This window comes from Macaca thibetana, chromosome 8, assembly GCF_024542745.1.
Source record: "Macaca thibetana thibetana isolate TM-01 chromosome 8, ASM2454274v1, whole genome shotgun sequence".
NCBI classification, from domain to species: domain Eukaryota; kingdom Metazoa; phylum Chordata; class Mammalia; order Primates; family Cercopithecidae; genus Macaca; species Macaca thibetana.
The window spans coordinates 104,218,911-104,240,936 of record NC_065585.1 but is presented as its reverse complement, the minus strand read 5'-3'; the positions used below and the strand labels follow the sequence as shown (position 1 = coordinate 104,240,936).

Below are 22,026 nucleotides of genomic sequence, written 5' to 3'. Positions count from 1 at the left end.
AATGTTCTGTATTTTGTTAACGTTTGTCATTTTCTTATGGTAAATTTTTTTTAAAGTTTACATATAGAAGAGAATGTAGAATTACATGTTTTATCTGAGTGATATCTAGGACATCAACACAAAGAGAATAATTTTCTCCAAAATGTCGAAGACAATTTCTTTTCAATAAAGCCTCTTTCTCAATCTCCACCTCTACATCTAGCAATTCTCAGACAAGAAACCTTTTATTCTACTATTTTTATTAGAAAGGGAAATACTTTTATTTTATTCTTTGATTTATTTAGCAACTATTTCTCTAGACTTGTCATGTGCATAGCTATATGCTATAGGTGTCTTAGGCGATTTAAAAAAAAGAAATATGATTAAGCAAGATTTGCTTGTAAGTGACCGATCTTTTGGTAACATTCTATTTTTAATGGTTTTTTTGAGGTGCAATTTACACCACCACAGAATTCACCGATTTTAAGCATCCAGCTCAACAATTATTACAGCAGTACATAAATAGAATTGTGCAAACATTACCACAGTCCAATTGTAGAATGTTGCTGTCAACCCTTTTTAAAAAGATCCCTTATGCACATTTGTAGTTCTTCTCCAGCCCTTGGCAACTGCTGATCTGTTGTCTGTCTCTATGTATTTGCCTCTTTAGGGGCATTCTATATAAATGGCAACATGCAATATGTAAGCTTTTGTATTAGACTTTTTTTCACTTAGGATTATCCATTTTGTAGCATTGATCAGGTTATTAATTTTTATTTCTTAAATGTGGATATTCCACATTTGATTATCCATTCTCATTCTCCAGTTGATGGACTTTGGATTGTTTTCCGACATTGAGTATTATGAATAATTCTTTTATGAGCATTCATGTATGGACATGTATTTTCCCTTGGGTAGATTCTTAGGAGTGAAATTGCTGGGCACATGGTAAGTTTGTGTTTAACATTTTTAGAAACTGCTACAGTGTTTTCCATAGCGACTGTACCAATTTACATGTCACATCAGCAATTTTTGAGTGTTTCAGTTTTTTCACATACTTGTGGACATTTGACATTTTCTGTCTTTTGGATTAAAGCTATTGTAGTGGGAGTGTAGTGGTATGTAATTGTGGCTTCTATTTGCATTTATTTAATGAATAATTATGTTGAGTATTTTTTAGGAGCCTAATAGCCATTTATGTGCCTTTTCTGTGGAATGTCTACTCAAATTATTCTCCTATTTTAAAATTTAGTTGTTTATTTATTTTTGAGTTCTATGAATTCATTATATATTCTGGACACAAGTTCTCCATCAGATATCTCATTTGGAATTATTTTCTCCCAATTTCTGGCTTGCTTTTTCATTTTTCTCAGTGGTATTTTCTGAAACACAAACCTTTTCAATTTTGATGACATTCAGTTTATCAAATTTTTTTTAATGGTTCTTGTTTTTGGTTTTGCATCTAAGAACTCTGTTATGGACTGAATTGTGGCCCTTCAAAGTTCATATGTTGAATCCCTAACCCCTAATGTGACTATATTTGGAGATAGGGCCTTATGGAGGTAATTAAGGTTACATGAGGTCAAGGGCCTTATGGAGATAATTAAGGTTATATGGGGTCATAAGGTTAGGGATTTAGTTAATCTAATAGGACTGGTGTACTTACAAGAAGAGGAAATATACTAGGGGTTCATGCATACAAAGTGAAGGTCATGAAAGGATACAACAAGAAGGCAGCTGTCTGCAAGCCAAGAGGAGAGGCCTCACCAGAAATCAGCCCTGTTGGCACCTTTATCTTGGACTTCCAGCCTCCATAACTGTGAGAAAATACATTTTTGTTGTTTAAGCCACCTCGTCTGTGGCATTTTGTTTGGGTAACCTGAGCAGAGTAATCAGATTTTGGTATTGTGAAGTGGGGTGCTGCTTTAACAAATACCTAAAAATGTTGAAGTGAATTTGGAACTGAGTGAAGAGTAGAGGCTAGAAGACTGGTGAAGTACATGCTAAGAAAAAGCCTAGATTGCCTTGAAGGAATGGCTGGTAGAAATATGGATGCTAAAGGCAATTCTAATGAAGGATCAGAAAGAAAAGACTTATAGAGAAAGCTTTTATAGTCTTAGAGAATATACATATAATTATGAACAGAATAGAATTGGTAGAAATATGAACATTAAAGGTGTTTCTGGGCTGGGCATGGTGGCTCACACCTGTAATCCCAGCACTTTGGGAGGCTGATTACCTGAGGTCAGGAGTTCAAAACCAACCTGGCTAACATGGTGAAACCCTGTCTCTACTAAAAATACAAAAATTAGCCTGAGGTGGTGGCAGGCACCTGTAGTCCCAGTTACTTGGGAGGCTGAGGCAGGAGAATTGCTTGAATCCAGGAGGTGGAGGTTACAGTGAGCCGAAATTGGGCCACTGTACTTCAGCCTGGGTGATAGAGCAAGACTCTGTCTCAAAAAAAAAAAAAAAAAAAAAAAGTGTTTCTGGTGAGGTCACAGACGGAAATGAGAAATGTTATTGGAGACTGGAGGAAAGAGATCCTCGTTAAAAAGTGGCAAAGAACTTGGCTGAATTGTGTTTTAGTCTTTTGTAGAAGGTAGAAATTGTGGGGGACAACCTTGGTTATTTAGCCAGGGAGATTTCTAAGCAAAATGCTGAAAATGAGGCTTGTTTTGTCATCACCGCTTATAGTAAAACGCAGAATGCAAGAGGAGAGAGGTAAATGGAAGGAATTATTAAGCAAAAAGGAACAAGAACTTGAAGATTTGAGAAATTTTCAGCCTACTTTGTATTTTTCAAAATGAGAAATCATGTTTTGGAAAGAACACCAAAGGTGTAGCTGGACAATCAGGCAATAAAAAGATGCCCCATGATTTAATCCGCCGTGTCAGCTGAAGCCAGGATCAGAGATGGGATTACATCAGCAGAAACACTGCCAGCTGGAACTAAAGGGAACAGATAAAATTGGATAGAATGAAGGAAGGCTGTTTAAATTCTGGGATTCTACAGGATAGGACAATAGAGTTGTCTGGCTTCAAACATGCATCATCCTTCCCAAACACCGCATGTTCTCACTCTTAAGTGGGAGTTGAACAATGAGAGCACATGGACACAGAGAGGGGGATATCATACACTGGGGCCAGTCAGCGCGTGGGGGGCTAAGGGAGGGAGAGCATTAGGATAAATACCTAATGTAGATGACGGGTTGATGGGTGCAGCAAACCACCATGGCACATGTATACCTATGTAACAAACCTGCACGTTCTGCACATGAACCCCAGAACTTAAAGTATAATAAAAAAAGAAAAAGAGAAGAATGACCCTGAAAGCAATTCAGAGATCATCAGGGCTGCCACTCCTGCTACTGGCCCAGGAGGCAAGGCTGCATTCTCTTTGGTTTCAGAGAATAGGGCCACCTCCTTGGTTTCAGTAGACTAGGATGTCACTGTTTATTACCCGAGGAACAAGGCTGTCACCCAGAGCTGTGGGGTCAGGGCCGCTTTACAGAGCTGAAGGGATGGGGCTAGTCCCCCGGGCCATGGGAGAGTTGCTGTCCAAGTGGGCCCAGCAGGGTAGAGCATCCTGTCAAAGAAGAGTATTCTTGAACCTTAAGATCTAATGGAATTTGTCTTGCTAGGTTTTGGACTTTGTTGGGATGGTCACCCCTTTCTTTTTTTCTGGTTTCTGCTTGTTGGCATGGGAATAGCTATTCTATGCCTGTCCTACTGTTGTACTTTGGAAGCACATAACTTGTCTGGTTTCACAGGTTCACAACTGGAGAGGAATTTTGCCTCAGGACGAATCATAACTTGAATCTCAACCATACCTGATTTAAGTGATATTTAGATGGGATTTTGAACTTGGAATTGGTGCTAGAATGAGTTCTTCATCCTGGGGGTACTTGATTCTTCATCTGGTAATTTTTAATGTACAGTGAGTAGATTGCAAAAATCTTCTCCCATTCCGTAGGTTGTCTGTTCATTCTGATGATTCTTTTTTTTTATTATTTTTTTATTTTTTTATTATTTTTTATTTTTTATTATTATACTTTGAGTTCTAGGGTACATGTGCATAACGTGCAGGTTTGTTACATATGTATACTTGTGCCATGTTGGTGTGCTGCAACCATCAACTCGTCAGCACCCATCAACTCTTCATTTACATCAGGTATAACTCCCAATGCAATCCCTCCCCCGCCCCCTCCCCATGATAGGCCCTGGTGTGTGATGTTCCCCTTCCCGAGTCCAAGTGATCTCATTGTTCAGTTCCCACCTATGAGTGAGAACATGTGGTGTTTGGTTTTCTGTTCTTGTGATAGTTTGCTAAGAATGATGGTTTCCAGCTGCATCCATGTCCCTACAAAGGACACAAACTCATCCTTTTTTATGGCTGCATAGTATTCCATGGTGTATATGTGCCACATTTTCTTAATCCAGTCTGTCACTGATGGACATTTGGGTTGATTCCAAGTCTTTGCTATTGTGAATAGTGCTGCAATAAACATACGTGTGCATGTGTCTTTATAGCAGCATGATTTATAATCCTTTGGGTATATACCCAGTAATGGGATGGCTGGGTCATATGGTACATCTAGTTCTAGATCCTTGAGGAATCGCCATACTGTTTTCCATAATGGTTGAACTAGTTTACAATCCCACCAACAGTGTAAAAGTGTTCCTATTTCTCCACATCCTCTCCAGCACCTGTTGTTTCCTGACTTTTTAATGATCGCCATTCTAACTGGTGTGAGATGGTATCTCATTGTGGCTTTGATTTGCATTTCTCTGATGGCCAGTGATGATGAGCATTTTTTCATGTGCCTGTTGGCTGTATGAATGTCTTCTTTTGAGAAATGTCTGTTCATATCCTTTGCCCACTTTTTGATGGGGTTGTTTGTTTTTTTCTTGTAAATTTGTTTGAGTTCTTTGTAGGTTCTGGATATTAGCCCTTTGTCAGATGCAGAGCTTTTTAGTTTAATTAGATCCCATTTGTCAGTTTTTGTTGCAATTGCTTTTGGTGTTTTCATCATGAAATCTTTATTCATACCTCTCTCCTGAGTGGTATTGCTTAGATTTTCTTATGGAGTTTTTATTATTTTGGGTTTTACATTTAAGTCTTTAATCCATCTTGAATTAACTTTTGTATCAGGTGTAAGGAAGGGGTCCAGTTTAAATTTTTTTGCATATGGCTTGCCAGTTCTCTCAGCACCACTTATTATATAAGAAATCCTTTCCCCATTGCTTGTTTTTGTCAGGTTTGTCAAAGATCAGATGGTTGTAGGCGTGCAGTCTTATTTCTGAGTTCTTTATTCTGTTCCATTCGTCAATGTGTCTGTTCTTGTACCAGTAACATGCTGTTTTGGTTACTGTAGCCTTATAGTAGTTTGAGGTCAGGTAGCATGATGCCTCCAGCTTCTCTCTTCTTGCTCAGCTCTTGATCCAGTGCTGAGTTCAGGTCTTGGCTCTTTGGGCTCTTTTTTGGTTCCATATGAATCTTAAAATAGTTTTTTTTTTTTCTAATTCTGTGAAGAATGTCAATGGTAGTTTAATGGAAATAACATGGAATCTATAAATTACTTTTGGTAGGCCATAAATTAGTATGACCATTTCATGATATTGATTCTTCCTATCCATAAGCATGGAATGTTTTTCCAGTCATTTGTGTCCTTTCTGATTTATTTGAGCAGTGGTTTGTAGTTCTCCTTGAAGAGGTCCTTCACATCCCTCATTAGCTGTATTTCTAGGTATTTTATTCTTTTTGTAGCAATTGTGAATGGGAGTTAAGTGATGACTTGGTTCTCTGCTTGCCTTTTGTTGGTGTATAGGAATGCTAGTGATTTTTGCACATTGATTTTGTATCCTGATACTTTGCTGAAGTTGCTTATTAGCTTAAGAAGCTTTTGGGCTGAGAGGATGGGGTTTTCTAGATATAGGATCATGTCATCTTAAAGACAATTTGACTTCCTCTCTTCCTATGTGAACATCCTTTATTTGTTTCTCTTGCCTGATTGCCCTTGCCAGAACTTCCAGTACTATATTGAATTGGACTGAGAGAGTGCATCCTTGTCCTGTGTCAGTTTGCAAGGGAAAAGCTTCCAGCTTTTGACCATTTAGTATAATACTGACTGTAGATTTGTCATATATGGTTCTTATTATTTTGAGGTATGTTCTTTCAATACCTAGTTTACTGAGGGTTTTTAACATGAAGCAATATTTAATTTTATCAAAGACCTTTTCTGCATCTATTGAGATAATCATGTGGTTTTTGTCTTTAGTTCTGTTTATGTGATGAATTACATTTATTGATTTGCATGTGTTGAACCAACCTTGCATCCTGGGGATGAAGCCTACTTGATCCTGGTGGATAAGCTTTTGGATATGCAGTGGGTTCAGTTTGTCAGTATTTTATTCAGGATTTTTGCAGTGATGTTCATCAGGGATGTTGGCCTGAAGTTTTCTTTTTTTGTTGTATCTCTGCCAGATTTTGGTATCAGGATGATACTGGCCTCATAAAATGAGTTAGGGAGGAGTCCCTTTCTTTTCAACTGTTTAGAATAGTTTCAGTAGAAATGGTACCAGCTCTTCTTTCTACCTCTGGTAGAATTCAGCTGTGATTCCATCTGATCCTGGGCTTTTTTTTTGGTTGGTAGGCTATTTATTTCTGCCTCAATTTCAGAACTTGTTATTGGTCTATTCAGGGATTCAGTTTCTTCCTGGTTCAGTCTTGGGAGGGTGTATGTGTCCAGGAGTTTTTCCATTTCTTCTAGATTTTCTAGTTTATTTGTGTAGAGGTGTTTCTAGTATTCTCTGATGGTTGTTTGTATTTCTGTGGGGTCAGTAGTGATATTCCCCATATCCCCCATATCATTTCTGATTGTGTTTATTTGAATCTTCTCTCTTCTTTGTTAGTCAAGCTACTGGTCAATCTATAGTATCTTTTTTTTTTTCCCCCAAAAACCAGCTGCTGGATTTATTGATTTTTTGAAGGATTTTTCATATCTCTATCTCCTTCAGTTCTGCTCTGACCTTGGTTATTTCTTGCCTTCTTCTAGCTTTGGGGTTTGTTTGCTCTTAGTTCTCTAGTTCTTTTTGTTTTGATGATAGGTTGTTAACTTGAGATCTTTCTAGCTTTTTGATATGGGCATTTAGTGCTATGAATTTCTCTCTTAACATTGTTTTAGCTGCATCCCAGAGATTCTGGTATGCTGTCTCTTTATTCTCATTAGTTTCAAATAACTTCTTGATTTCCACTTTAATTTGATTATTTTCACAACAGTTATTCAGGAACAGGTTGTTCAGTGTCCATGTACTTGTGTGGTTTTGACAGAATTTCTTAATCTTGGGATTTCTGAAGATGTCTATCAGGTCCACTTGATCAAGAGCTGAGTTCAGGTCCCATATATCTTTGTTAATTTTCCGTTTTGATGATCTGTCTAATATTGACAGTGTGGTGTTAAAGTCTCCCACTATTATTTTGTGGGAGTCTAAGTCTCTTTGTAGGTCTCTAAGATCTTGCTTTATGAATCTGGTTGTACCTGTATTGGATGCATACATGTTTAGGATAGTTAACTCTTCTTGTTGAATTCAACCCTTGACCATCATGTAATGCCCTTCTTTGTCATTTTTTATCTTTGTTGGTTTATTGTCTGTTTTGTCAGAAACTAGGTTTGTAACCTCTGCTCTTTTCTGTTTTCTGTTTGCTTGGTAAATTTTCCTCCATCCCTTCATTTTGAGCCTATGTGTCTTTGCACTTGAGATAGGTCTCTTAAAGGCAGCATACTGATGGGTCTTGGCTCTTTATCCAGCTTGCCATTCTGTGTCTTTTAATTGGGACATTTAACCCATTAACATTTAATGTTAGTATTGTTATGTGTGAATTTGATCTTGTCAGCATGATGCTAGCTGATTATTTTGCAAACTTGTTTATGCAGTTGCTTCATAGTGTCCCTGGTCTGTGTACTTCAGTGTTTTTGTAGTGGCTGGTAACAGTTTTTCATTTTCGTATTTAGTGCTTCCTTCAGGCATTATTACAAGATAGGCCTGGTGGTGATGATTTCCCTCAGCATTTGCTTATCTGGAAAGGATCTTATTTCTCCTTCACTTATGAAGCTTAGTTTGGCTGGATATGAAATTCTGGGTTGGAAATTCTTTTCTCTAAGGATGTTGAATATTGGCCTCCAATATCCCCTGACTGGGAATGCTCAGTTCTTCATCCTGGGGGTACTCAGTTCTTCATTGGGTAATTTTCAGTGTACAGGAGGACCTCCACTTGTTTTGGTAAATTTATCATCAAGTATTTAATTATTTTTTCTTGCTATTGTGAATTGAAATGCTCCTTTAATTTGATTTTTCAGATTGTTTGTTTCTAATATATGGAAATACACATACAAATTGATTTTTGTCTATTAATCATGTGTCTTGCCAGCTTGCCTAATTTGTTCATTGGTTCTGTTTTTTTTTTTTTTTTTTTTTTTTTTTTTTTGTCTTTTTTTTGATGGATTATTTGGGAGTTTCTACAAACAGGATCATGCCACTGCAAATATGGCATTATCCTGTTTTATGCCTCATTCTTTCTTTTCTTTCTAGATGTCTTTAGTTTATTGAATGGAAACAGTAAGGGGGGACATTTCGGCTTTGTTTCTATCTTGGGAGAAAGTACTCAGTCTTTTAACACTGAATTTGTTTTTAACTAGTGAGGTTTTTGTAAAGGCCTTTATCATGTTCAAGAGGTTCCCTTCTATTCCAAATTTGTCAAATTTTATTGTGAATGTTTATTGCGTTTTGTCAAATGCTTTTTCTACATTTATTGTAATGATCATGTGTTTTTCTTCCTTTAGTTTATTGATGTGGTGTACTATATGAATTAATTTTTGGATGTTAAACCATTCTTGCATTTCTGTGATAAATGGTGTATAATTCTTTTTATATGTCACTGGAATTTGTCTGCTAATATTTCATTAGAGAGTTTTGTGTCTTTATTCAAGAGGGTTATTGGTTTATAGTTTGTTTTTTATAATGTCTAGATTTAATTATTGTGTAATTGTATAACCAGCATAATTCTGACCTCATAGAATACATTTAGAAATGTTTCTTCTCTATATTTTGAAAGAATTGTGAATGGATTAATATTATTTCTTTAAACATTTGATAGCATTCACTATTAAATTCATCTGCACCTTGGCCTTTCTTTTTGGGAAGATTTGTAATTACTAGTGTAATCTTTGTTATAGGTCTATTTGGATTTTATTCAGTTTTGGTAACTTGTTTCTTTTTAGAAATTTATTCATTTTATTTAAGTTATCCAATATGTTGGCATAAAATTGTACATCACATTTCCTTTTTTTTTTTTTTTTCAAGATGGAGTCTCACTCTGTCACCCAGGTTGGAGTGCAGTGGCACAATCTTGGCTCACTGCAACCTCTGCCTCCCAGGTTCAAGTGATTCTCCTGCCTCATCCTCCCAAGTAGCTGGGATTACAGGTGCCTGCCACCATGCTCACCTAATTTTTGTATTTTTAGTAGAGATACGGTTTCACCATGTTGACCCAGCTGGTCTTGAACTCCTTACCTCAAGTGATCTGCCGGCCTACATTTTCTTATAATACTTTAAATTTCTAAGGGACAGTAGAAAAGTACCTTTTTATTTCTTATTTTGTAATTTGTGTCTTTTATATTATTTTTCTTGGTCAGTCTAGTTAAGGGTTTGTCCATTTTGTTGATCTTTTCAAAGAATAATCTTGTTTCATTGATTTTCTTTGTTTTTCTATTTTCATTTACTTATGCTTTAATTTTTTTTTTGCTATTTCTGCTTGCTTTTGGTTAGTTTGTTATCATTGTTTAAATGTCTTAAGGTGGAAATTTAAGTCATTGATTTGATACCTTCCTCTTCTCTTCTTTTCTTTTCTTTCTACATAGGTACCTAAAGCCACACATTTCTCTACAAGCATTGCTTTATCTGGATTCCATAAATTACACGATGGTGTGTTTTTGTTTTCATTAAAATATTTTCTAGTTGTCTTTGCAATTTTTTTGATTCATGGGTTATTTAGAAGTGTGTTTTTAAATTTTCAAATTTTTGAGGATTTCCTAGATTTTTTTCTCTTGTTCATTCTAATTTAATTCAATTGAAGCAAATAGTGTACTTTTGTGACTTCAGTTTTATTTTTTGAGACTTTTTTGTGGCCTAGAATATGGTCAATCATGAAGAATATTAATTATGCACTAAAAAGAATATGAATTCTGCAGTTGTTGGGTTAGTCAGTTGGCTTGTGTTGGCTAATAGTTTCATTTATCATGCCTATCATCCTGGCACTTTGGGAGACTGAGGCAGGCAGATCTCTTTTTTTTGTTGTTGTTGTTGAAACAGAGTCTTGCTCTGTCACCCAGGCTGGAGTGCAGTGGGCATGATCTTGGCTCACTGCAAGCTCCGTCTCCTGGGTTCACACCATTCTCCTGCCTCAGCCTCCCAAGTAGCTGGGACTACAGGCGCCCACCACCATGCCCTAATTTTTTGTATTTTTAGTAGAGAGGGGGGTTTTACCGTGTTAGCCAGGATGGTCTCAATCTCCTGACCTCGGATCCCCCCACCTCAGCCTCCCAAAGTGCTGGGATTACAGGCGTGAGCCACCACGCCCAGCCAGGAGGATCTCTTGAGGCCAGGAGTTTGAGACCAGCCTAGGCAACATAGTGAGATCTCATCTCTACAAAAAAAAAAAAAAAAAAAAAATTCCAGCCATGGTGGCACATGCCTGAAGTACCAGCTAGCTGGGAGGCTGAGGTGGGAGTATCACTTGAGTCCAGAAGGTAGAGCCTGCAGTGAGCTGAGATTGTGCCACAGCACTCCAGTCTGGGTGACAGAATGAGACCCTCAGTAGTTTCATTCAAAGATTTTTTTTGTGCTTGTTGATTTTTTGTCTAGTTGTTCTCTCCATTATTGTGAGTGGAGTACTTAAGTTTCCAAATCTGATTATTGAATTGTCTATTTCTTCTTTCAATTCTGTCACTTGTTCTTTCATGTATTTTGAGGCTTGGTGTTTAATGTGTGTGCACTTATAATTTTTATGTCTTTGGGATACAGCGATGATTTTACTTTTGTGAAACGTCCTTCTTTCTTTCTGACAATATTTCTTGTCTTAAAGCCTATATTGTCTGATATTAGTATAACTTCTTTTTATGGTTACTTTTTACAATATATATATTTCCATTCTTTTATTTTCAACTTATTTGGATATTGAATCTAAGGTGTTCCCCTTGTAGACAGCATGTAATTGGAGGTTATTTTTTACTTTTTATTTTTTGAGATGGAGTTTTGCTCTTCTTGCCCAGGCTGGAGTGTAGTGGCACAATCTCGGCTGACCGCAACCTCCGCCTCCCGGGTTCAAGTGATTCTCCTGTCTCAGCCTCCTGAGTAGCTGGGATTACAGGCATGCACCACCACGCCTGGCTAATTTTGTATTTTTAGTAGAGACAGGGTTTCTCTATGTTGGTCAGGCTGGTCTGAAACTCCTGACCTCAGGTGATCTGCCCGCCTCGGCCTTCCAAAGTACTGGGATAACAGGCATGAGCCACTGCGCCTGGCCCAATTGGAGGTTAGTTTTTAATACATTGTACAATCTGTCTCTGCTTTTTGGTTTGGATTTTTAGATCATTTGCATCAAATATAGGTATTTATATGGTTGAATTTATACTCAATATTTTGCTATTTTTACTACTTATTTTCTTTGTGGTGATCCAGGTATTATAACATATCTTAAATATCATGATTTACTTTAGATTAATATTTATTTCTGATAAAATATAGAAACTTTGCTCCTATATAATGGAATTCTTTCTTCTCTGTACTGTTCTTGTCACATTATTACATCCATATTTTTTAAACCCAAATATATATCATCATAGTTATTGCTTTTTCACAGTGCTATATCTTTTAAAGACACTGAAAGGAGAAATTAGAAAAACTATTAAAGTCTTTTATGTTAGCTCACAAATTTACCCTGCTTTTTGAGTTACCATCTAGTGTTATTTCCTATTAGCCTAAATAAATTTCTTCAGTATTTCTTGTGAGACAGGACTTTATTTCACCATTTTAAAAACAGATTTTGCTGGATATAAAATTGTTAGTTGATAGATTTTTTTTTTTCTTTCAGCACTTTTTATGTCTTCACTGCCTTCTGGCCTACATTATTTCAAATGAACAATCTGCCACTAATTGTATTAATACAACTTCCTTGTACATGATGAGTTTTTTTCTTGATATTTTCAAGATTTTCTCTTTATGTTTGACTTTCAACATATTAAATGATGTATCTTGGTGTGTATCTTCTTGTATTTTTTTTCTACTTGAGGTTGACTGAGATTTTAGATGTGTAGACTAATGTTTTCCCTCAAATTTTGGATGGTTTTGGCCATTATTTGTTCAAATATTTTTTTTTCTGACCATGCCATTGTTTAGATGTTTGTTCTCCCAAACCCCATGTTGAAATTGGACCCCAGTGGTGGAGGTGGGGCCTTATTGGAGGTGTTTGGGTCATGATGTCCCTCATGAATGGCTTAGTGGCATCCTCATGGTAATTAGTGAATTCTTGATCTATTAGTTGAGAACTGGCGCCTCCCCCTCTCTCTTTCTTCCTCTCTCATCATGTGATCTGCTCCCCTTTGCCTTCCACCACAGTTGGAAGCTTCTTGAGACTCACATCAGAAGCAGATATTGTTGTCATGTGCAGAGATGTAATATCTACATGATTTCTTCAACTATAATCAACATCAGTGATGACTGTGAGTTTCCCAGTAGATTAGGCTATGTTTGTGACTGGGGACTGTGGTGAGGCTTTACTGGGGATGGGGGAACCAGGCAAGCCAGTCCACAGTGGTGGCAGTGGCAGGTCAGGTGGATGGGGCCCTGGGCAGTGTGTGACAGCAGCAGTGGCAGTGGCAGCAGTGGGCCAGTCCTCAGGCTGTCTGGTGGTGCATGTGAACACCATTAGTGGTGGCAGTAGGTTAGGTCAGCCAGTTCCAGGCTCCTGGCTGGTGCATGTGGGTGGGCACTGGTCGGGGTTGTGGCAGGCTAGGTGGGCCATTTTCCAGGCCCCTGGGAGGCATGCATGGGCACTGGTGCTGGTAGCAGATGGGGCTGGCCAGATATCAGATCCCTGGATAGTGCATGTAGGCACCAGGGGTGTTGGGTGGCCTGAGCTTGCCCTCAGGCCCAAGGACTGCGTTTGGATGGGCCAGTCCTCAGGCTTACTGAAGGCCCATGCAACTGTGCTGTGGCCCTGCTGCTGGGAGCGTGTGGGGTTGCCATCAGTGTTGGCAGCCCCAGGCATGTGGCTCTCAGGCTCTGGGGAGTGCATGCTTCATCTCCCTTTGTCCTGGGGGCAGTCTTCCCAATGTGCTACATCACCCCTTCTCTGGGGCGTAGTACACTTTGTGGGCTAGAGTGCTGGGGACCCAGGTGCCCACTTGTTCAGCTGGCATTGTGCTGTGATAGCCCTGTGGGTGGACATGGGATGTCAGCAGGGCTCCAGGGCTGTGGAAATGGGTCTGCTGGGTCCCAGGGCAGGATGCGATCTGCTGGGGCTGGTCTTTCAACATGGGGCTGTGCTGCCTCTGCTTGGGTATCGAAGGGTGAGTGGGACTCAGTGTGAATTCCCTCTGAAACAATTCAGTCACCAGGAGTGCAGCTAGGCAGGGCCCGTGAAGGGTCAGGGGCTCCCCTGTGGCTTGTATTGCAGGCATTCATGGAGGGACCCTGGACCGTGGAATACCTCTCGCTTGCTTCTTCTCTACAATGGGGACTTCTCCTGGCCAGCCCAGCTGCTTCTTTGCTTCCCTTTCCTTCCAGGCCTCAGAGGTTCCCTGTCCCTTCCCTTTTGAAATTCTAGTTTTCTCTCCTAGATTCTCTGTTTGACATGTACTTATCTGCTCACTGTTTTGGTACCTCTTTGTTGAGGAGGCAAACACAAATTTACCGTAATTGTTTAGTAAATTATCTTATGGCCTCCATTAATCAACTCATCTACACTCTAAGATCTACCTGAACTTCTCTATATAGCCTGCAAATCAAGGTATTTCATGATAACACCCATAGTGAAAGTATAGCTAAAAGAAGTATTATCTGGGATACTAATAATGGTTACTAAGTTTTGGTTTTGAGAAAAATATTCATCTAAGAACTGCTCAGGGAAACTGCTTGCACATCAAATCCACCTTAAAATAAGATAAAGATGGGGCCGGGCACGGTGGCTCATGCCTGTAATCCCAGCACTTCGGGAGGCTGAGGCGGGCGGATCACCTAAGGTTGGTAGATCGAGACCAGCCTAACCAGCATGGAGGAACACCATCTCTTCTAAAAATACAAAATTAGCCGGGCGTTGTGGCACATGCCTGTAATCCCAGCTCCTTGGGAGGCTGCAGGAGAATCACTTGAACCCAGGAGGCAAAATTTGCTGTGAGCTGAGATGGCGCCATTGCATTCCAACCTGAGCAACAAGAGTGAAACTCTGTTGCAAAAAAAAAAAAAAAAAAAAAAAAATATATATATATATATATGTAAAGATGCTCAAGCATCTGTGTTCAGTTATCACATTCAGATCAGGCTCACTAAAGAGCTAGTGTCACCAATGCAAATTTAAAAAGTAGGATGCTCTGATGTTTCAGGATTAGGATTTTCTCTTTGGTGCTTCTGCTTTATATTTGCCATATGCCTGTTTTGGTTCTTTTCTCAATTTATGTCTGGTTTTTCTTTTTTAAAAATTAACTTTTGAAATTTTGGAAGAATTTTAGATATACAGAAAAATTGCTAAAAGACTACAGAGTTCCCATATATACTGTTCACTCAGTTTCCTGTAATGTTAGCTCTTATATAGCTACATGGATACATTATATTTATTAAATACAAGAAATTAATATTGATACATTACTAGTAAGGAAACTGCTTTATTTAGATTTCTGGATTTCAACCAGTTTTTCTTCTACTGTCCATTTTGTTCTGGGATCCAATCCACGATACTACCCAGCATGCCCCCCTCTCAGGCTCCTTTGCTCTGTTTCTCAGTCTTTCCTGGAATTTCATGACCTTGACAGTTCTGAGGAGGTCAGGTACTTTGTAGAACACCCCTCGATTTGCATTTGTCAATATTTTCTCATGTTCAGTGAATTTTAGGGAAGATTAACATAGAGATGAGGTGCTCTCCTCATGACATCGTATCGTGGGGTACATGATATCAAGTTGACTTACCACCAATGATGTTGACTCTGGTTTCATTTCTGACCTGGCAACAACCTACCTCATTCTTCTTTGATCTGTATGGTACCCTGGTTGCTTCTTATTTTCAGAGATCCTGGAATGCTTATCTTTTTTCTGTGTTTTGATATTTGTGTCCTTTTCATTTTTATACGTTTTAACTAATTTTTTCCTCTGTTTCTCTAACTCTTGCTTTTCACATGTTCCCTTTTGCTGTACAAAATCTCATCACTGAGGTTCACTGACATACAGATATTCCAACCTATTGTCATTCATATTCTAACTTGAAAATAGTAGAGATAAAATCAAAGACAATATTAAATTTTGTTCAATAATCTGTTTAAAATATAGGGAAAAGGCAATACATCTTAGGAGAGTTTTTAAGAAAATGGTTAAATAATTTTTATGATGGACAGAGTAAGCTTCACTGATGTGGACTATCCTCTTATCCCAATGATGCCACCTAAATAGATATTTTAGCGTAGCGCGTGGCCTATTCATTCATAAGAGGTTACAGGTTAGTTACAGGTAGATTTTTAATCCTATGTCAATCCTTAGACTGGGTTTATTTGTGTGGAAATAGTAAAAGTCCATTATAAAATAAATATTTATTTTTTTGATGTTTTGCTGCAGATTTTAAATCACATGTAGTCTGAGAAATGTAATGAAGATGTTTTAAGCATTGTTGGAAGAGATTAATTGATATAAAACTATTGTTTTGCTTCTTGTATTGAATTTGTCTTCACTCTCGGTTGTTTTCAATTCTCTAGGAACAAATATCCTATATTATTCCAATAGATGAGAAACCGTACACTGTGCACCTTAAACAGAGGTAAATTTTTATTCTTTAGTTTTGGATTTTATTTTGTTTCTATGAAGCTGTTTACTCATAATAGAAAATGGAGTATGAGAAAAATACATGGAGTTATTATTAATTTTTTTAATTGTCTTAAGTAAACAGATGCTCTCCTGTGGCTTAATTAAAGTTTGGTTTTAATGTCTCAAGTAGTCTTTGGTAAATGGGAGTTAGAACAAAAAACAGGGACTTATCTCCTGAAGACTGATTTATAATATTAAGTTGGCAGGACCAGCAGGACCTATATCATTAGGGCAGATGTCACAAAAATAAGTAAATCTGTAGCTGATTTATATCAGTTAGGGTTTATCAGAGAAGTGGGATGATCATGAGGAATATGGGATAGGGATTTAATACAGATCTTATAATGTTGCAGAGCTGGCAAATACTTTATAGAAAATAGTCCTAGCTTTGCTACTCTTCAGAGAATTATTAAATAATTGAAATGATTTTCTATAGGGTTTAATTCTCTGATGTAAACCCAATTGGGAAAGGCTGGCTTGGAAGTCATTTGTGACATTCAAGAGGACAGCTTCAGCTAAACTAGTAAAACTAGACTACATGGCATTGGAAAGAGGTGGATTATGAGAAACTAGAGGTAGCAATTATGGACTTTTTCAAAAACATCCCTCAGAGAAAAAAGAGGCTTACATGAATATTTTGAAGAAAGAGAAAACAAAATATTTTGGTTGACGGAAAATTTCTTAAGGAGAAGAAAAGAGAGATGAAAGGCGTAAACAGGCTGGGCGTGGTGGCTCTCTGTATTCCCAGCACTTTGGGATGCTGAGGCAGGTGGATCAAACTCCTGAGGTCAGGAGTTCGAGACCAGCCTGGCCCAACATGGGAAAACCCCGTCTCTACTAAAAAATACAAAATTAGCTGGGCGTGGTGGCATGCACTTGTAATCCCAGCTACTCGGGAGGGTGAGGCAGGAGAATTGCTTGAACCCGGGAGGCAGAGGTTGCAGTGAGCCGAGATGGTGCCACTGCATGCCAGCCTGGGTGACAGAACGAGACACTGTCTCAAAAAAGAAAAAAAAAAAGATGTAAACAAGTGGTTTATTGTGTATAAGATACTAAGTAATTCTCCCAAAGAAAAGGTTAACTTACTCTTTTAGGCGGAAGAGAAAAGGAATATGGTGGATGATAACCCAAAGATCTTTGGGAAGAGTATGAGGGAAAGTTAGAGAGCTCACATTGCATTTGAACATCTTATTAAGACTATAAGCAGTGTTGAGAAATGGAGGGCCCTGAGCTTGGGAGAGGGATAGGGCATGTGTATATCGTTTTGAGAAATTAACCGCTTAATGATTATGATAGCCTAATGACTATTCGGAAGCTACAGCAAATAGTTTATATGAAAAATAATGAGAAGCAGAACTATGGCTGCATAGAGATAGGGAGTTTCCTTTGGTTTTTGTGTGTGTATGTATGTTTTTAGTTTTTTTTTTTTTTTTTTTTTTTTTTTTTTTTATTTAAGTTCTAGGGTACATGTGCACAACGTGCAGGTTTGTTACATAGGTATACATGTGCCATGTCAGTTTGCTGCACCCATCAACTTGTCATTTACATTAGGTATTTCTCCTAATGCTATCCCTCCCCCAGCCCCCCAGCCCCCAACAGGCCCTGGTGTGTGATGTCCCCCGACCTGTGTCCATGTGTTCTCATTGTTCAACTCTGACCTATCAGTGAGAATGTGCGGTGTTTGGTTTTCTGTCCTTGTGATAGTTTGCTGAGAATGATGGTTTCCAGCTTCATCCATGTCCCTGCAAAGGACATAAACTCATCCTTTTTTATGGCTGCATAGTATTCCATGGTGTATATGTGCCATATTTTCTTTATCTATTCTATCATTAATGGACATTTCGGTTGGTTCCAAGTCTTTACTATAGTGAATAGTGCCACTATAAACATATGTGTGCATGTGTCTTTATAGTAACAATGATTTATAATCCTTTGGGTATATGCCCAGTAATGGGATGGCTGGGTCAAATGGTATTTCTAGTTCTAGATCCTTGAGGAATCACCACACTGTCTTCTACATTGGTTAAACTAATTTACACTCCCACCAACAGTGTAAAAGCGTTCCTATTTCTCCATATCCTCTCCAGTATCTGTTGTTTCCTGACTTTTTAATGATCGCCATTCTAAGTGGCGTGAGATGGTATCTCATTGTGGTTTTTATTTACATTTCTCTGATGACCAATGATGATGAGCATTTTTTCATATGTCTGTTGGCTGCATAAATGTCGTCTTTTAAGAAGTGTCTGTTTATACCCTTTGCCCACTTTTTCATGGGGTTGTTTTTTTTCTTGTAAATTTGTTTAAGTTCTTTGTAGATTCTGGATATTAGCTCTTGTTAGATGGGTAGATTACAAAGATTTTCTCCCATTCTGTAGGTTGCCTGTTCACTCTAATGATAGTTTCTTTTGCTGTGCAGAAGCTCTTTAATTTCATTAGATTCCATTTGTCTATTTTGGCTTTTGTTGCCATTGCTTTTGGTGTTGTAGTTGTGAAGTCTTTCCCCATGCCTATGTCCTGAATGGTATTGCCTAGGTTTTCTTCTAGGGTTTTTCTGGTGTTAGGTCTTACATTTAAGTCTTTAACCCATCTTGAGTTAATTTTTGTGTATAGTGTAAGGAAGGGATCCAATTTCAACTTTCTACATATGGCTAGCCAGCTTTCCCAGCACCATTTATTAAATAGGGAATCCTTTCCCCATTTCTTGTTTTTGTCAAGTTTGTCAAAGATCAGATGGTTATAGATGTGTGGTGTTATTTCTGAGGCCTCTTTTCTGTTCCATTGGTCTATATATCTGTTTTGGTACCAGTACCATGCTGTTTTGGTTACTGTAGCCTTGTGGTATAGTTTGAAGTCAGGTAGTGTGATGCCTCCAGCTTTGTTCTTTTTGCTTAGGATTGTCTTGGCAACACGGATTCTTTTTTGGTTCCATATGAACTTTAAAGTAGTTTTTTCCAATTCTGCAAATAAAGTCATTGGTAGCTTGATGGGGATAGCATTGAATCTATAAATTACTTTGGGCAGTATGGCCATTTTCATGATATTGATTCTTCCTATCTATGAGCATGAAATGTTCTTCCATTTGTTAGTGTCCTCTTTTATTTCGTTGAGCAGTGCTTTGTAATTCTCCTTCAAGAGGTCCTTCACATACCTTGTAAGTTGCATTCCTAGGTATTTTATTCTCTTTGTAGTAGTTGTGAATGGGAATTCACTCATGATTTGGCTCTCTGTTGATCTATCATTGGTGTATAGGAATGCTTGTGATTTTCGCATATTGATTTTGTATTCTGAGATTTTGCTGAAGTTGCTTATCAGCTTAAGGAGATTTTGGGCTGAGACGATGGGGTTTTCTAAATATACAACATGTCATCTGCAAACAGGGACAATTTGACTTCCTCATTTCCTAATCAAATATCCTTTATTTCTTTCTCTTGCCTGATTGCCCTGGCCAGAACTTCTAACACTATGTTGAATAGGAGTGGTGAGAGAGGGCATCCTTGTCTTGTGCGGGTTTTCAAAGGGAATGCTTCCCATTTTTGCCCATTCACTATGATATTGGCTGTGGATTTGTCATAAATGGCTCTTATTATTTTGAGATACATTCCAACAATACCTAGTTTATTGAGAGTTTTTTTAAGCATGAAGGGCTGTTGAATTTTGTCAAAGGCCTTTTCTGCATCTATTCTGCATCAATAATCATGTGGTTTTTGTCATCGGTTCTGTTTATGTGATGGATTACATTTATTGATTTGCATATGTTGAACCAGCCTTACATCCCAGGGATGAAGCCGACTTGATCGTGGTAGATAAGCTTTTTGATGTGCTGCTGGATCTGGTTTGCCAGTAATTTTTTGAGGATTTTCACATGATGTTCATCAGGGATATTGGCCTAAAATTCTCTTTTTTTGTTATGTCTCTACTAGGCTTTGGTATCACGATGATGCTGGCCTCATAAAATGAGTTAGGGAGGATTCCCTCTTTTTCTATTGTTTGAAATAGTTTCAGAAGGAATGATACCAGCTCCTCTTTGTATCTATGGTAGAATTTGGCTGTGAATCCGTCTGGTCCTGGACTTTTTTTGGTTGGTAGGCTATTAATTATTGCCTCAATTTCAGAACATGTTATTGGTCTATTCAGAGATTCAATTTCTTCCTGGTTTAGTCTTGGGAGGGTGTGTGTGTCCAGGAATTTATCTATTTCTTCTAGATTTTCTAGTTTATTTGCGTAGAGGTGTTTATAGTATTCTCTGATGGTAGTTTGTATTTCTGTGGGATTGGTGGTGATATCCCCTTTATCAATTTTTTATTGTGTCTATTTGATTCTTCTCCCTTTTCTTCTTTATTAATCTTGCTAGTGGTCTATCAACTTTGTTGATCTTTTCAAAAAACCAGCTCCTGGATTCATTGATTTTTTGAAGGGTTTTATGTGTCTCTATCTCCTTCAGTTCTGCTCTGATCTTAGTTATTTCTTGCCTTCTGCTAGCTTTTGAATGTGTTTGCTCTTGCTTCTCTAGTTCTTTTAATTGTGATGTTAGGGTGTCAATTTTAGATCTTTTCTGCTTTCTCTTGTGGGCATTTAGTGCTATAAATTTCCCTCTACACACTGCTTTAAATGTGTTCAAGAGATTCTGGCACATTTTGTCTTTGTTCTCATTGGTTTCAAAGAACATCATTATTTCTCCCTTCATTTTGTTATTTTATTTACCCAGTAGTCATTCAGGAGCAGGTTGTTCAGTTGCCATGTAGTTGTGTGGTTTTGAGTGAGTTTCTTAATCCTGAGTTCTAATTTGATTGCACTGTAGTCTGAGAGAGAGTTTGTTGTGATTTCTGTTCTTTTAAATTTGTTGAGGAGTGTTTTATTACCAACAATGTGGTCAACTTTAGAATAAGTGCGATGTGGTGCTGAGAAGAATGTATATTCTGTTGTTTTGGGGTGGAGAGTTCTGTAGATGTCTACTAGGTCCACTTGGTCCCGAGCTGAGTTCAAGTCCTGGATATCCTTATTAACCTTCTCTCTCATTGATCTGTCTAATGTTGACAGTGGGGTGTTAAAGTCTCTCATTATTATTGTGTGGGAGTCTAAGTCTCTTTGTAGGTCTCTAAGGACTTGCTTTATGAATCTGGGTGCTCCTGTATGGGGTGCATATATATTTAGGATAGTTAGCTCTTCTTGTTGAATTGATCCCTTTACCATTATGTAGTGGCCTTCTTTGTCTCTTTTGATCTTTGTTGGTTTAAAGTCTGTTTTCTCAGAGACTAGGATTGCCATCCCTGTTTTTTTTTTTTTTTAATTTTTAAATTTTTTTGCTTTCCATTTGCTTGGTAGATCATCCTCCATCCCTTTATTTTGAGCCTATGTACGTTTTTGCACATGAGATGGATTTCCTAAATACAGCACACCAATGGGTCTTGACTCTTTATCCAATTTGCCAGTCTGTGTCTTTTAATTTGGGCATTTAGTCCATTTACCTTTAAGGTTAATACTGTTATGTGTGAATTTGATCCTGTCATTATCATGTTAGCTGGTTATTTTGCCCGTTACTTGATGCAGTTTCTTCATAACATTGATGGTGCTTACCATTTGGCATGTTTTTGCAGTGGTTGGTACTGGCTGTTCCTTTCCATGTTTAGTGTTTCCTTCAGGAGCTCTTGTAAGGCAGGCCTGGTGGTGACAAAATCTCTCAGTATTTGCTTGTTTGTAAAGGATTTTATCTCTCCTTCACTTATGAAGCTTAGTTTGGCTGGATATGAGATTCTGGGTTGAAAATTTTTTTCTTTAAGAATGTTGAATATTGGCCCCCACTTCTTCTGGCTTGTAGGGTTTCTGCTGAGAGATCTGCTGTTAGTATGACGGGCTTCCCTTTGTTGGTAATCCAACCTATCTCTCTGGCTACCCTTAACATTTATTCCTTCATTTTAACCTTGGCGGA

The 22,026-nt window shown here is 38.0% G+C and overlaps 1 protein-coding gene across 2 annotated transcripts in view; it reads left to right on the top strand.

The window, feature by feature from the left end:
* The window catches only part of LOC126961192 (disintegrin and metalloproteinase domain-containing protein 32), a 171,146-nt gene that overhangs the window by 12,080 nt on the left and 137,040 nt on the right, over window positions 1-22,026 (top strand). For both annotated transcript variants that reach the window (XM_050801303.1, XM_050801304.1), the window contains exon 3: window positions 15,992-16,053. In XM_050801303.1, coding sequence (XP_050657260.1) covers window positions 15,992-16,053 — 62 coding nt within the window. The remainder of the gene's footprint in view (window positions 1-15,991; window positions 16,054-22,026) is intronic.